Consider the following 14268-nt stretch of genomic DNA (forward strand, 5'->3'; position numbering starts at 1 on the left):
TAGTACATATATGTACTATTGTTAGGCTTCTGTGCACAGATTCTATACTATAGTATAGAATCTGTGCACAGAAGATTAAAGCTCAATAAGACTGTTACTGTGAGTGTCCTGATGTCCTCACTCAGCTCAGACATTGAACTGTGAATGGAGGTTAATGACATCATCAGAATGTACAGTCACTTCCCCAGCCCCTCCTCTTTTCCTTTCCTGGTTATGCTGGGAGTGTTTGTGTTTTCAACCCACATGTGGAAACTATAAAGGAGCACACACACTATCATCCATCAGGACTCAGCTGACAAGTATTATTTACAACTTCAAAATGCCATGGTCACGCTCTATGAGGATTTTTAAATGTAAGTTACAGAGCTGCTTTATATATCAGTTTGGTAAATCAATAACTATTATACCCAAATCAACAAATGTCAGCTGTTTCTATATTGTTACTAGACTAAACAGTTATTTATATTATATGAAAACAAGCAACATAATTGACTTTGGAAATTATAGTGCATAAATATGAGAAACAGATGTTTTTCACTTGCAATTTTGAAGAATGTAAAATCTGCTGTTATCTATTGAAATAAATCCATGAAAACTGAATGAAAACAATAAAGAATATATGAAAAATGGCAAAGTACTGTAAGGATTAGCAAACGACTGCAAAAAAAATTCTTAATTATAAGCTGTGAATTAAATGCAAAAATCTTTAAAGATAAAGTTTATATTTTAGAGGAAATGCTTATTGCCAAAGATAAAGTGCAAACACAATAACTGTGTGAGACATAAACAATGAATAATCACAGGCCACCTAGTGGACATTGAATGCAACTTAGTTCACTTTATTTAATGATCAGGATGAAGTCCAAAGTGTCACATCATTCTCAAAAGTGAAAGCACAGGAGTTTGCAAATTTTATTACGACTTGTTTACAAGTTTATTAGCTTTTATTATTGCACTAAAATCTTTTTCAGAAACATCTTAAAGGTGTAAAATAAGCTCATGACAGAAAACCTTGTCACATTATTTTCAGTTATCTTTTATTAATAGTAAGTCAGACTACTAATTTTCCATTAAACCATTAAATGTATGCATGATATTTAAGCATCTCATCACATGCAAAGAAATATTTTTATATCAGCACTAATACGTTTTATTTAATTCTGTGTAGTTGGCAAGTCAGAGGTGTCACACAGATGCAGCTCACGCTGTGTCAGTCCTCTGTCCTTCGACAGTCAGGCTGTGGGAGAAAAGGTCCGCTTGAGTCATGGAGGTCGACTCGCAGAGAAGACTGATAACACCTTCAAGAATGGGCTGGTGTTCAGCAACCGTCCAGTGAAGATCCAGGAGAAGATTTGTCTGAGAATAGAGAAGGATTCATCCATCTGGGACGGGGCTCTGCGTGTGGGCTTTACCACTGTGCCACCCTCAACCAGATCTCTGCCTCTGCCCAGCATGTCCATCCCCAACCTCACTGACAAGTCCGGACACTGGGCTGTTCCATTGGATGAATCTGTCTGCCAAGCAGGTTCAGAGCTGGAGTTTTGGGTTTCTTCTCATGGCAGCATATACATAGGTGTCAACAACGAGGAGTACGAGCGACTACCAGGAGTGGACACTAAACAGCCGCTGTGGGCCATGATAGACATCTACGGGCAGACGCGCTCCATTTTGCTGCTGGGTAAGTTCACTAGAACCACGGTTATATTTGACCTACAGAATGTTTTTCCTGTTCTGTGAATGCAGAGCAATTCACATGCTCTGAGAGTTATAAATGTTGTCTGATTCATAGACTGAATGACTATTCAAATACTCCTTTCTCTTTGCTGAAGACTCCAAGAAAAACAAAAAGCTGCTTTACCGTAGAAGATCCTGTCCTGCACCTGAACCGCTCGCCTCACCTGATCCTGACAGTCACTTTCGTTCAGTTCCTGATGTTTCAGACTTCAGACGTGAGGACTGCATCTCCTGTCTTGACACAAAAATGCCAGAAGGTAAAGAGTCATTTCAAACATTTTTGGCTGTTTTCAGTTGCACATTTCTGACCAGAGAAGATAAAAGTGAAATCAGCTGTGATAGTGTGGTCTCATTTCCTGATGTCACATATGTAATTTGGATCTCTCTCTTTTTACAACAGATAACGTCTGTGTGGTGTGCATGGCGAAAGAGGCCAGAATCACACTGCCTTGTGGCCACCGATGTTTATGTAAAGACTGCAACTTCAGAGTCTGTGAGCAGTTTGGCACCTGTCCGCTGTGTCGACACACGATCAGCGCTCCATCAGTGGGGGAGCGGTGGTTTATAGAGGTCAGCTGATCTCTGAGACAACAGCCTGGAATTGTGACAGAAGAATAGCAGCAAGAGTGAAAAGGAACGTTTACAAGATGCTAGTGAAGGTCTGCTGATGTGGAGATGGTGGCACAGACAAACAGACAGGAGATGAAGGTCAAACCTTCACGTGGTTCTCAAAAGTGAAAGCAGAGTTTGCGGGTTTCAATATGACTTGTTTACAACTTTATCTACATTTATAGTTATATTGAAATATTTATCTGAAAGACTTTATCATTTATATTAAAAAAACAACCCTATGCCTTTTTTTCTATTGTTAATGTGTAACTAAAGTAACTTGTAATGTATAAACAAGTGCAAGAGAAATCTGCCAGAGATATAAAGATGCTGAATGCTTCAGGTCTAAACTTGTAAGTTTGTCTAACATACACAAAGCAAAGGTCACTATCACACTGTTCATAAAGTGCTGGGTTTGTCCATCTTCTACGGTGGAGGTCTGAAGATTTCCCTCTGAGGGAGCTGCTGGTGAAGATTCTGAGTCCTGCTTGATCCTTGCAATGAGCTTCAATCTCTCTGATCTTTCTGACAAGATGGGTGCTTCAGTGAGTAACAGAACACTTAAAACAGGACATGTTTGATGAAACCTCTGCAGCCAGCAAACCCAGCTTAACTCTGATGGTCTCCCTCACTCATTTTTCCCCAGGATGAATGTGTCTGTTGATGATAATTTTGACTCTGGGTGGTGTTGTTAAATGAAAAGAACAAATTGGAACTAAAGGTTTAAATCTTTAGTTTAATATTATTCCCAGTCTTATGTTTAAATCTCAAAGGACAACATTTAATGTTGACTAATACAGGATTGTCTCCCAGTCAACCATACATGCATGATTTTTAGATATCATCTCCCAGTCAGCTATAAATCAGTGACTTTTCAATAGTGGACAGAGGGGCTCTATCACTTTAATCTCCATTTGTTATGGAACAAAAAAGTTAAACCAGCAAAATAATTTCACCAGCACGAACCAATTGGCTGTCCTTTAAGACATTGGACGATCCAAATTAAGGCTTTTACTGGTGCGAACTGCAGCCCCATAACCATCAAGCGGCATACTCAAGGGCTTAAAAAAAAAAAAGGGCTTCAAAGGCCTTGTTTCCTTGAATGCCACAGAACACTGAAAAGTGGAAGAAAGTTTTATTCTCAGATGAAAAAAAAATTAACCGTGATTGTCCTGATGGTTTCCAACGTTACATGATGTTCCCAGAGATGTAAACATGCAGAACACTTTAGATCTACAACAGATAAAACTAAATTCTTTCAATAAGGCCACGTGGCACTATAAGATTAAAATGCCAGTTAATAACCCCCCCCCACAAAAAAAAAAAAAGGATTACGTGCATTAATCTACTTTAATTATCAAAATTGTTTGTCTGCTCTCAAAGAAACAGGGGTTACACAGTAAATAAGGAAACTGGTCACAACCAAACTCTCAAAATAATTCTGGGAAATCTCCTACATTGGGTTCGTTCCTCCGTCCCTGCCCTTTCATTTTTCCTGCGATTCTGGAAGTGTTTGTGTTTTCAAACCATATGCACTCCATGTCTTCAAGCACCCAGCAGTTCCCATGTCACACTCAAAAGTGGAACTCATTCAACAAGTATTAGTTACGTCTTTAAGATGGCAACGCAAACTAAGGAGAAGAGCTCTGGTAAATCTTAACAGAGAACTTGATATATAAGTTAAAATACTGCTTTATCTATCAGTCTGGTAAATCATTTATTATGCTAAAATCAACACATAACAGCTTTTTCAGTCTTTTTACAAGAATAAACAGTAATTTAGATTTTGTACATGTAGACAAGAATATTGATTATTTTTAAGGAATTTATAGCATATCATTATGAGACAGCTGTATTTTCTCTCAAAGGTTCAATTTTCTTAAGAATTTCAGAGTGATCTGTTGTTATTAAGTAAAACATCACTGATGATAAATAAAATAAAATAAATAAAACAGAGAAAGTACTTTAAGGATTAGCGAATGACCGCCACGATAAAGTTTATGTTTTAGAGGAAATGCTCAGCTTCCTATAAGATAAAGTGCACACATATTGTGTGAGAGTCACACCTAAACAATGAGTCATCACAAGCCACCTAGTGGACATTGATCTAGAGAGTTTTGTTGTGGATTTTTTATGATATTTGACATATATACCTGTATACACTGGACATATACTCGCAAATATACTATATATACCTACACTGGAGTGTTTTATATAATGTAATCATTATGATAATCCTCTAACATACATGTTCAAATCACAAGACCCACATATTTAGGTCAAATATTATCTATAGTTATATTAATGAAGTTTGTGCCACTTCTTGTATGAACACATGTTGATCAATGCTGTTTGAAAATGTAATAATTAGGATTGATTGTGTTATGGCCAATGGTGACAAGTCCAAACATAGAGTTATTTCAACTTGGCACTGCTAAATGTGCACCTGGGACTCTCTGCTCGTCTTCATTCTGTATCCAGCCCTTCCACAGCCTATATGGTAAACAAACCTGGCCCTGCCTAGGATGCACCTAGGATTCTGTTTTCTTGCCTCAGCCACCATAGGTGAAAAGTACCCTTTCTTATCATGGATAGTCGTGTACTTCTGACAAGCGAACCCGACAAAATTGCCAAAATGATTAACTGTTATCTGCCTTTTTGCAAACCTTCGAACTCACTTTGGCCATTAAACTGACAAAGTGACCCAATTATAAATGATGGATGCCAGGACTGGCACTCGAAAAGTTATGGTGCCAGAAAGTTGTGTAACCAAGTTTAAGATTAAACAAAAGAAACATGTATGATTAAAAACTGATTGGGGGAAAATATTGATAAACATATAATGATTGGGGTAATATGACATTTGTACAGTTGAAAGAATAAAATAAAAACTTAAGACTCACCAAGAAAGAACAAAGGATGAAAGGGTACCCAACAGCAGGAGGAGGGGTTCAGGACTGCTGTGTGTACTCAGAAGCTCTACACCCCGGGGTTTGCGTTGCTTCACATTGGTTCAATTTTTATTGGTCACTAACATATAACTATTTCAGGGACCATCTAACCTCCAAGACATCAGCCAGGAATCATCACCAAATAAAAACTGCTGACTATTTAAAAATAAAAGATTCACTCTGTTGTAATGTGTATGAGTTAAATATTAATCGTAGATGAAGGTCAAACCTTCACGTGGTTCTCAAAAGTGAAAGCAGAGTTTGCGGGTTTCAATATGACTTGTTTACAACTTTATCTACATTTATAGTTATATTGAAAGCTTTATCTGAAAGACTTTATCATTTATATAAAAAAAAAAACAACCCTAAGCAGTTTCTATTGTTAATGTGTAACTAAAGTAAACTGTACTGGTACAAATCATCAATTCAGGTTTGGGTTACTGATAGGTTTGTAGCTTGAACCTATTCGCTGGAACGTTGAAGACAATATAATTACACAGCAAGCAAGACACGAAGTAGGCAAAGTTCTTCATGTTTCTCGTGCATGGGAGAGAACCGGACAAACGCCGTTCCTTCGCTTGACCCCAGTTGCTCTCGTCCGCTCCCCCGTAACACTGGTCTTTTATTGAGGTTAAATGAATATGCATAGGTTCATTAACATATGACGTCTTCATACAAACAAAGAGTACCTTGCCTGCGTGTGTGTGTGTGTGTGTGTCTGTGTGTGTGTGTGTGTGTGTGTGTGGGGGGGGGGGCAGAGTGTGGCCCCATAAACAACTTCCCTAAACCTGCTGGTCTGGAAAATCCAACAGTTCATCTATATGTAAAAAAGCACTTAGACTAAAACAGATATAGCCACGTTTATCCTACCAAAAAATTCCAGGAATGCACACCAAGCCTTTGCAGCCTGCTAAAGATCACACATCCTATCACTACACAATTGATTATACACCTCTAAGCATATATGGTTGAATATTTCTAAGCATAAATGACAATCAACAATACAAAACCTAACAGTTACCAAAAAAAAGATGTTTGATGCTTCTTCAAACGTCCAATTCAGTCCATTTAGTTTTATTATTATTTATTTACATTGTTGTATTGTTTGCAGTTGTAAATGTCATAAACTGCATGCAGCAGGCAGGAAGGGAGGACCCAAATGCATTTGGGTGCATTAATGCAGACTCCAGGATGTGAAACATAAACTCAAAAAACAGCTTTATTGCTGAACAAGGAAAAACTAACTTAACTGAAGATACAAAATTAACTAGCAGTTTTAGCAGACAGAACACACAGTGTGGACTGAGGGAGACCGTGACGGTGGACAGAAGAAAATAAAGCTAAATATAACAGATCAGACAAGGTACCTTCACAATAGCAGAAGCAAAGCAAAACATGGCGCACACAGATAGGAAACTACCAAAATAAAACAGGAAGCAATGGGAACACACGCACAGAGGTGCAGACAGACACAGAGACGTGACTGACTGGGGAAACATGGATAAACATGGCAGGCAGGTGAAAACAGAATGAAACACGAGGAGGAAACAAGACACAAGACAACGCAGACACAGAGAGAGACATCACAGACACAAGGGGAAAATACTAAACAGGGAATATAACTCACAATGGAAAACTAAAGACCACTAATGAACCAGAACATAATCTAATAATACAAACTACCACAGGAATACAAGAAAACACAAAATGCTGGCCTAAAAGGACCCAGAACCATGACAGTAAAATCTCAGTGAAATTAAAAACCTTATTCTCTATTGTCAGACTGTGACAAATTAATAACACTGGTGGTCAAAATAAAACAAAAATAGTTTGTAGTTTGATTTTGAAGGCCCAAATTTCCATCCTCAGCCCCACGGAGCTTTCCTATTGTTTGTTTGTTCGTTATTTCAAATAGTTTATTAAAGAGCTGGAAGACTGATTGGCTGTGACATGAAAATTAATGAAGATCAAGGCTAACTTTTGTATTCGGCTCTCGTGGTTTGATCTTCCTGATAGGTGTAGCACCTTTTCTTTAGTATGCAATGTTACCCCATATTTGTATAAAAAAACGTATTCTTTAACTTAGAGTTCAGTGAACAAACAACATGCAACAACAAATCAGCAGGTTTTAAACTTAGTCTTGTTCTGTGAGTAACTATTTGTATTTATAAAGAGGTGTGATTCATTTATTGGACATTTTTCAGATCCTAAAGGTTTTTTGTTTCTTGTGTTGTTCTTCTCATTTTGGATTATATATGACAAAAGCCTTACAGCCAGAGTGTCCAACCTTCCAGGCCTCGGGGGCCGTTGTCCTGCAGGTTTTAGATATCACCTTATGTCCACACACCTAAATCAAATGATGAGTTCATTAACTGTTGAGGAGGTCATTTAGCCATTTAAATCAGCTGTGTTGTGGATCAAGGACACGTCTAAGACCTGCAGGACACCGGCCCTCGAGGCCTGGAGTTGGACAATCCTGCCTTACGGTCATAAACTCTTTCCAAATTCACTTCTTCTCCTTAAGTTTATGATTATGTTTATGCTTTTTGCCATGGTTGTCCTGTTTTCACTCAGCTGATGTTTACTGCAGCACATTGAACTTACATCAACAGAAATCTAAACATAAAAATTTTTTTCATCCCACCCACTGCAGCAATGACAAAAGAAAGAAAACTAACCCTGAATTTTAAATCAAAGCTCATCTAGTGAACTGTTTCTGTCGGTAACTCATCTGACTAAGGCCAAACTTTAACCTGGTCTGCAAAAGTAAAAGCAAAAGAGTTTGGTACTTTCATTATGACTTGTGTACAGGTTAACTTAAAAGCTTTATCTGAGTCACTTTATAGTATAAAAAAAAGCTGCGCTGTTTTTCCTTTGTTAATGTGTAAAGGATTTCCTAATGCATGAACGAGTGTAACAAAGTTCTCAAAAATGCAGATAGATGCAGAGATTTACAACCGATAAAAGTCACTCCCAGAAAAGGTCAGGTTAACAAAGATTAAACTGACAGCAAAACAACAAAGAAGCCATCTCCTAAACCTTCAGCGTCATTAACTATTACACTACTGTTAATGTTCTAATATCTATCTAGATTGTGCATGAAAAGTGCATCACTCTTCTACAGTTCAATGTGTTTCGGTTTTATAGCCGTAAAATATCCATCAAAATAAAAACTAAAACCAAAGTAGAAGACTGACAAAGATACTCCAAAGCAAACCAAAAAACAGCAATATTTTTAATTAGCACCATCATCATCCAGTTCTTTTGTTTTTTCTTTGTTTTGTTATTCAAACAGAAAGTCTTTATTATGTCCCTGGAAGACTGTCTGGCTATTTTGAAGCATGCAGGTTGGTTTGGATTTAATTCCTGACAAGTGTAAAAAAAAAAAAAAAAAAAAAAGCATTTTGGGCTGATATTTCACATGTATAAACAAAGCCTAACAATAGTACATATATGTACTATTGTTAGGCTTCTGTGCACAGATTCTATACTATAGTATAGAATCTGTGCACAGAAGATTAAAGCTCAATAAGACTGTTACTGTGAGTGTCCTGATGTCCTCACTCAGCTCAGACATTGAACTGTGAATGGAGGTTAATGACATCATCAGAATGTACAGTCACTTCCCCAGCCCCTCCTCTTTTCCTTTCCTGGTTATGCTGGGAGTGTTTGTGTTTTCAACCCACATGTGGAAACTATAAAGGAGCACACACACTATCATCCATCAGGACTCAGCTGACAAGTATTATTTACAACTTCAAAATGCCATGGTCACGCTCTATGAGGATTTTTAAATGTAAGTTACAGAGCTGCTTTATATATCAGTTTGGTAAATCAATAACTATTATACCCAAATCAACAAATGTCAGCTGTTTCTATATTGTTACTAGACTAAACAGTTATTTATATTATATGAAAACAAGCAACATAATTGACTTTGGAAATTATAGTGCATAAATATGAGAAACAGATGTTTTTCACTTGCAATTTTGAAGAATGTAAAATCTGCTGTTATCTATTGAAATAAATCCATGAAAACTGAATGAAAACAATAAAGAATATATGAAAAATGGCAAAGTACTGTAAGGATTAGCAAACGACTGCAAAAAAAATTCTTAATTATAAGCTGTGAATTAAATGCAAAAATCTTTAAAGATAAAGTTTATATTTTAGAGGAAATGCTTATTGCCAAAGATAAAGTGCAAACACAATAACTGTGTGAGACATAAACAATGAATAATCACAGGCCACCTAGTGGACATTGAATGCAACTTAGTTCACTTTATTTAATGATCAGGATGAAGTCCAAAGTGTCACATCATTCTCAAAAGTGAAAGCACAGGAGTTTGCAAATTTTATTACGACTTGTTTACAAGTTTATTAGCTTTTATTATTGCACTAAAATCTTTTTCAGAAACATCTTAAAGGTGTAAAATAAGCTCATGACAGAAAACCTTGTCACATTATTTTCAGTTATCTTTTATTAATAGTAAGTCAGACTACTAATTTTCCATTAAACCATTAAATGTATGCATGATATTTAAGCATCTGATCACATGCAAAGAAATATTTTTATATCAGCACTAATACGTTTTATTTAATTCTGTGTAGTTGGCAAGTCAGAGGTGTCACACAGATGCAGCTCACGCTGTGTCAGTCCTCTGTCCTTCGACAGTCAGGCTGTGGGAGAAAAGGTCCGCTTGAGTCATGGAGGTCGACTCGCAGAGAAGACTGATAACACCTTCAAGAATGGGCTGGTGTTCAGCAACCGTCCAGTGAAGATCCAGGAGAAGATTTGTCTGAGAATAGAGAAGGATTCATCCATCTGGGACGGGGCTCTGCGTGTGGGCTTTACCACTGTGCCACCCTCAACCAGATCTCTGCCTCTGCCCAGCATGTCCATCCCCAACCTCACTGACAAGTCCGGACACTGGGCTGTTCCATTGGATGAATCTGTCTGCCAAGCAGGTTCAGAGCTGGAGTTTTGGGTTTCTTCTCATGGCAGCATATACATAGGTGTCAACAACGAGGAGTACGAGCGACTACCAGGAGTGGACACTAAACAGCCGCTGTGGGCCATGATAGACATCTACGGGCAGACGCGCTCCATTTTGCTGCTGGGTAAGTTCACTAGAACCACGGTTATATTTGACCTACAGAATGTTTTTCCTGTTCTGTGAATGCAGAGCAATTCACATGCTCTGAGAGTTATAAATGTTGTCTGATTCATAGACTGAATGACTATTCAAATACTCCTTTCTCTTTGCTGAAGACTCCAAGAAAAACAAAAAGCTGCTTTACCGTAGAAGATCCTGTCCTGCACCTGAACCGCTCGCCTCACCTGATCCTGACAGTCACTTTCGTTCAGTTCCTGATGTTTCAGACTTCAGACGTGAGGACTGCATCTCCTGTCTTGACACAAAAATGCCAGAAGGTAAAGAGTCATTTCAAACATTTTTGGCTGTTTTCAGTTGCACATTTCTGACCAGAGAAGATAAAAGTGAAATCAGCTGTGATAGTGTGGTCTCATTTCCTGATGTCACATATGTAATTTGGATCTCTCTCTTTTTACAACAGATAACGTCTGTGTGGTGTGCATGGCGAAAGAGGCCAGAATCACACTGCCTTGTGGCCACCGATGTTTATGTAAAGACTGCAACTTCAGAGTCTGTGAGCAGTTTGGCACCTGTCCGCTGTGTCGACACACGATCAGCGCTCCATCAGTGGGGGAGCGGTGGTTTATAGAGGTCAGCTGATCTCTGAGACAACAGCCTGGAATTGTGACAGAAGAATAGCAGCAAGAGTGAAAAGGAACGTTTACAAGATGCTAGTGAAGGTCTGCTGATGTGGAGATGGTGGCACAGACAAACAGACAGGAGATGAAGGTCAAACCTTCACGTGGTTCTCAAAAGTGAAAGCAGAGTTTGCGGGTTTCAATATGACTTGTTTACAACTTTATCTACATTTATAGTTATATTGAAATATTTATCTGAAAGACTTTATCATTTATATTAAAAAAACAACCCTATGCCTTTTTTTCTATTGTTAATGTGTAACTAAAGTAACTTGTAATGTATAAACAAGTGCAAGAGAAATCTGCCAGAGATATAAAGATGCTGAATGCTTCAGGTCTAAACTTGTAAGTTTGTCTAACATACACAAAGCAAAGGTCACTATCACACTGTTCATAAAGTGCTGGGTTTGTCCATCTTCTACGGTGGAGGTCTGAAGATTTCCCTCTGAGGGAGCTGCTGGTGAAGATTCTGAGTCCTGCTTGATCCTTGCAATGAGCTTCAATCTCTCTGATCTTTCTGACAAGATGGGTGCTTCAGTGAGTAACAGAACACTTAAAACAGGACATGTTTGATGAAACCTCTGCAGCCAGCAAACCCAGCTTAACTCTGATGGTCTCCCTCACTCATTTTTCCCCAGGATGAATGTGTCTGTTGATGATAATTTTGACTCTGGGTGGTGTTGTTAAATGAAAAGAACAAATTGGAACTAAAGGTTTAAATCTTTAGTTTAATATTATTCCCAGTCTTATGTTTAAATCTCAAAGGACAACATTTAATGTTGACTAATACAGGATTGTCTCCCAGTCAACCATACATGCATGATTTTTAGATATCATCTCCCAGTCAGCTATAAATCAGTGACTTTTCAATAGTGGACAGAGGGGCTCTATCACTTTAATCTCCATTTGTTATGGAACAAAAAAGTTAAACCAGCAAAATAATTTCACCAGCACGAACCAATTGGCTGTCCTTTAAGACATTGGACGATCCAAATTAAGGCTTTTACTGGTGCGAACTGCAGCCCCATAACCATCAAGCGGCATACTCAAGGGCTTAAAAAAAAAAAAGGGCTTCAAAGGCCTTGTTTCCTTGAATGCCACAGAACACTGAAAAGTGGAAGAAAGTTTTATTCTCAGATGAAAAAAAAATTAACCGTGATTGTCCTGATGGTTTCCAACGTTACATGATGTTCCCAGAGATGTAAACATGCAGAACACTTTAGATCTACAACAGATAAAACTAAATTCTTTCAATAAGGCCACGTGGCACTATAAGATTAAAATGCCAGTTAATAACCCCCCCCCACAAAAAAAAAAAAAGGATTACGTGCATTAATCTACTTTAATTATCAAAATTGTTTGTCTGCTCTCAAAGAAACAGGGGTTACACAGTAAATAAGGAAACTGGTCACAACCAAACTCTCAAAATAATTCTGGGAAATCTCCTACATTGGGTTCGTTCCTCCGTCCCTGCCCTTTCATTTTTCCTGCGATTCTGGAAGTGTTTGTGTTTTCAAACCATATGCACTCCATGTCTTCAAGCACCCAGCAGTTCCCATGTCACACTCAAAAGTGGAACTCATTCAACAAGTATTAGTTACGTCTTTAAGATGGCAACGCAAACTAAGGAGAAGAGCTCTGGTAAATCTTAACAGAGAACTTGATATATAAGTTAAAATACTGCTTTATCTATCAGTCTGGTAAATCATTTATTATGCTAAAATCAACACATAACAGCTTTTTCAGTCTTTTTACAAGAATAAACAGTAATTTAGATTTTGTACATGTAGACAAGAATATTGATTATTTTTAAGGAATTTATAGCATATCATTATGAGACAGCTGTATTTTCTCTCAAAGGTTCAATTTTCTTAAGAATTTCAGAGTGATCTGTTGTTATTAAGTAAAACATCACTGATGATAAATAAAATAAAATAAATAAAACAGAGAAAGTACTTTAAGGATTAGCGAATGACCGCCACGATAAAGTTTATGTTTTAGAGGAAATGCTCAGCTTCCTATAAGATAAAGTGCACACATATTGTGTGAGAGTCACACCTAAACAATGAGTCATCACAAGCCACCTAGTGGACATTGATCTAGAGAGTTTTGTTGTGGATTTTTTATGATATTTGACATATATACCTGTATACACTGGACATATACTCGCAAATATACTATATATACCTACACTGGAGTGTTTTATATAATGTAATCATTATGATAATCCTCTAACATACATGTTCAAATCACAAGACCCACATATTTAGGTCAAATATTATCTATAGTTATATTAATGAAGTTTGTGCCACTTCTTGTATGAACACATGTTGATCAATGCTGTTTGAAAATGTAATAATTAGGATTGATTGTGTTATGGCCAATGGTGACAAGTCCAAACATAGAGTTATTTCAACTTGGCACTGCTAAATGTGCACCTGGGACTCTCTGCTCGTCTTCATTCTGTATCCAGCCCTTCCACAGCCTATATGGTAAACAAACCTGGCCCTGCCTAGGATGCACCTAGGATTCTGTTTTCTTGCCTCAGCCACCATAGGTGAAAAGTACCCTTTCTTATCATGGATAGTCGTGTACTTCTGACAAGCGAACCCGACAAAATTGCCAAAATGATTAACTGTTATCTGCCTTTTTGCAAACCTTCGAACTCACTTTGGCCATTAAACTGACAAAGTGACCCAATTATAAATGATGGATGCCAGGACTGGCACTCGAAAAGTTATGGTGCCAGAAAGTTGTGTAACCAAGTTTAAGATTAAACAAAAGAAACATGTATGATTAAAAACTGATTGGGGGAAAATATTGATAAACATATAATGATTGGGGTAATATGACATTTGTACAGTTGAAAGAATAAAATAAAAACTTAAGACTCACCAAGAAAGAACAAAGGATGAAAGGGTACCCAACAGCAGGAGGAGGGGTTCAGGACTGCTGTGTGTACTCAGAAGCTCTACACCCCGGGGTTTGCGTTGCTTCACATTGGTTCAATTTTTATTGGTCACTAACATATAACTATTTCAGGGACCATCTAACCTCCAAGACATCAGCCAGGAATCATCACCAAATAAAAACTGCTGACTATTTAAAAATAAAAGATTCACTCTGTTGTAATGTGTATGAGTTAAATATTAATCGTAGATGAAGGTCAAACCTTCACGT

The 14268-nt window shown here is 37.7% G+C and overlaps 2 protein-coding genes across 2 annotated transcripts; both read left to right on the plus strand.

Annotated features, from left to right (window-relative positions):
* The first annotated feature begins 265 nt into the window (after positions 1–265).
* Positions 266–2598, plus strand: LOC146656771 (E3 ubiquitin-protein ligase NEURL3-like). The gene is made up of 4 exons (XM_085426874.1): positions 266–353; positions 1169–1678; positions 1830–1991; positions 2135–2598. Exons 1-4 carry the CDS (start codon positions 320–322, stop codon positions 2311–2313), a joined length of 885 nt encoding a protein of 294 aa, XP_085283000.1. The 5' UTR covers positions 266–319; the 3' UTR covers positions 2314–2598.
* Positions 2599–9002: 6404 nt separating this feature from the next.
* Positions 9003–11335, plus strand: LOC146656772 (E3 ubiquitin-protein ligase NEURL3-like). Its single transcript, XM_085426885.1, has 4 exons — positions 9003–9090; positions 9906–10415; positions 10567–10728; positions 10872–11335. Exons 1-4 carry the CDS (start codon positions 9057–9059, stop codon positions 11048–11050), a joined length of 885 nt encoding a protein of 294 aa, XP_085283011.1. The 5' UTR covers positions 9003–9056; the 3' UTR covers positions 11051–11335.
* Positions 11336–14268: the final 2933 nt, after the last annotated feature.

This window comes from Rhamphochromis longiceps, linkage group LG12 (genome assembly GCF_057381845.1).
Source record: "Rhamphochromis longiceps isolate RC_006_pf linkage group LG12, R_longiceps_female_GT1.1, whole genome shotgun sequence".
In the NCBI taxonomy this organism is placed as follows: domain Eukaryota; kingdom Metazoa; phylum Chordata; class Actinopteri; order Cichliformes; family Cichlidae; genus Rhamphochromis; species Rhamphochromis longiceps.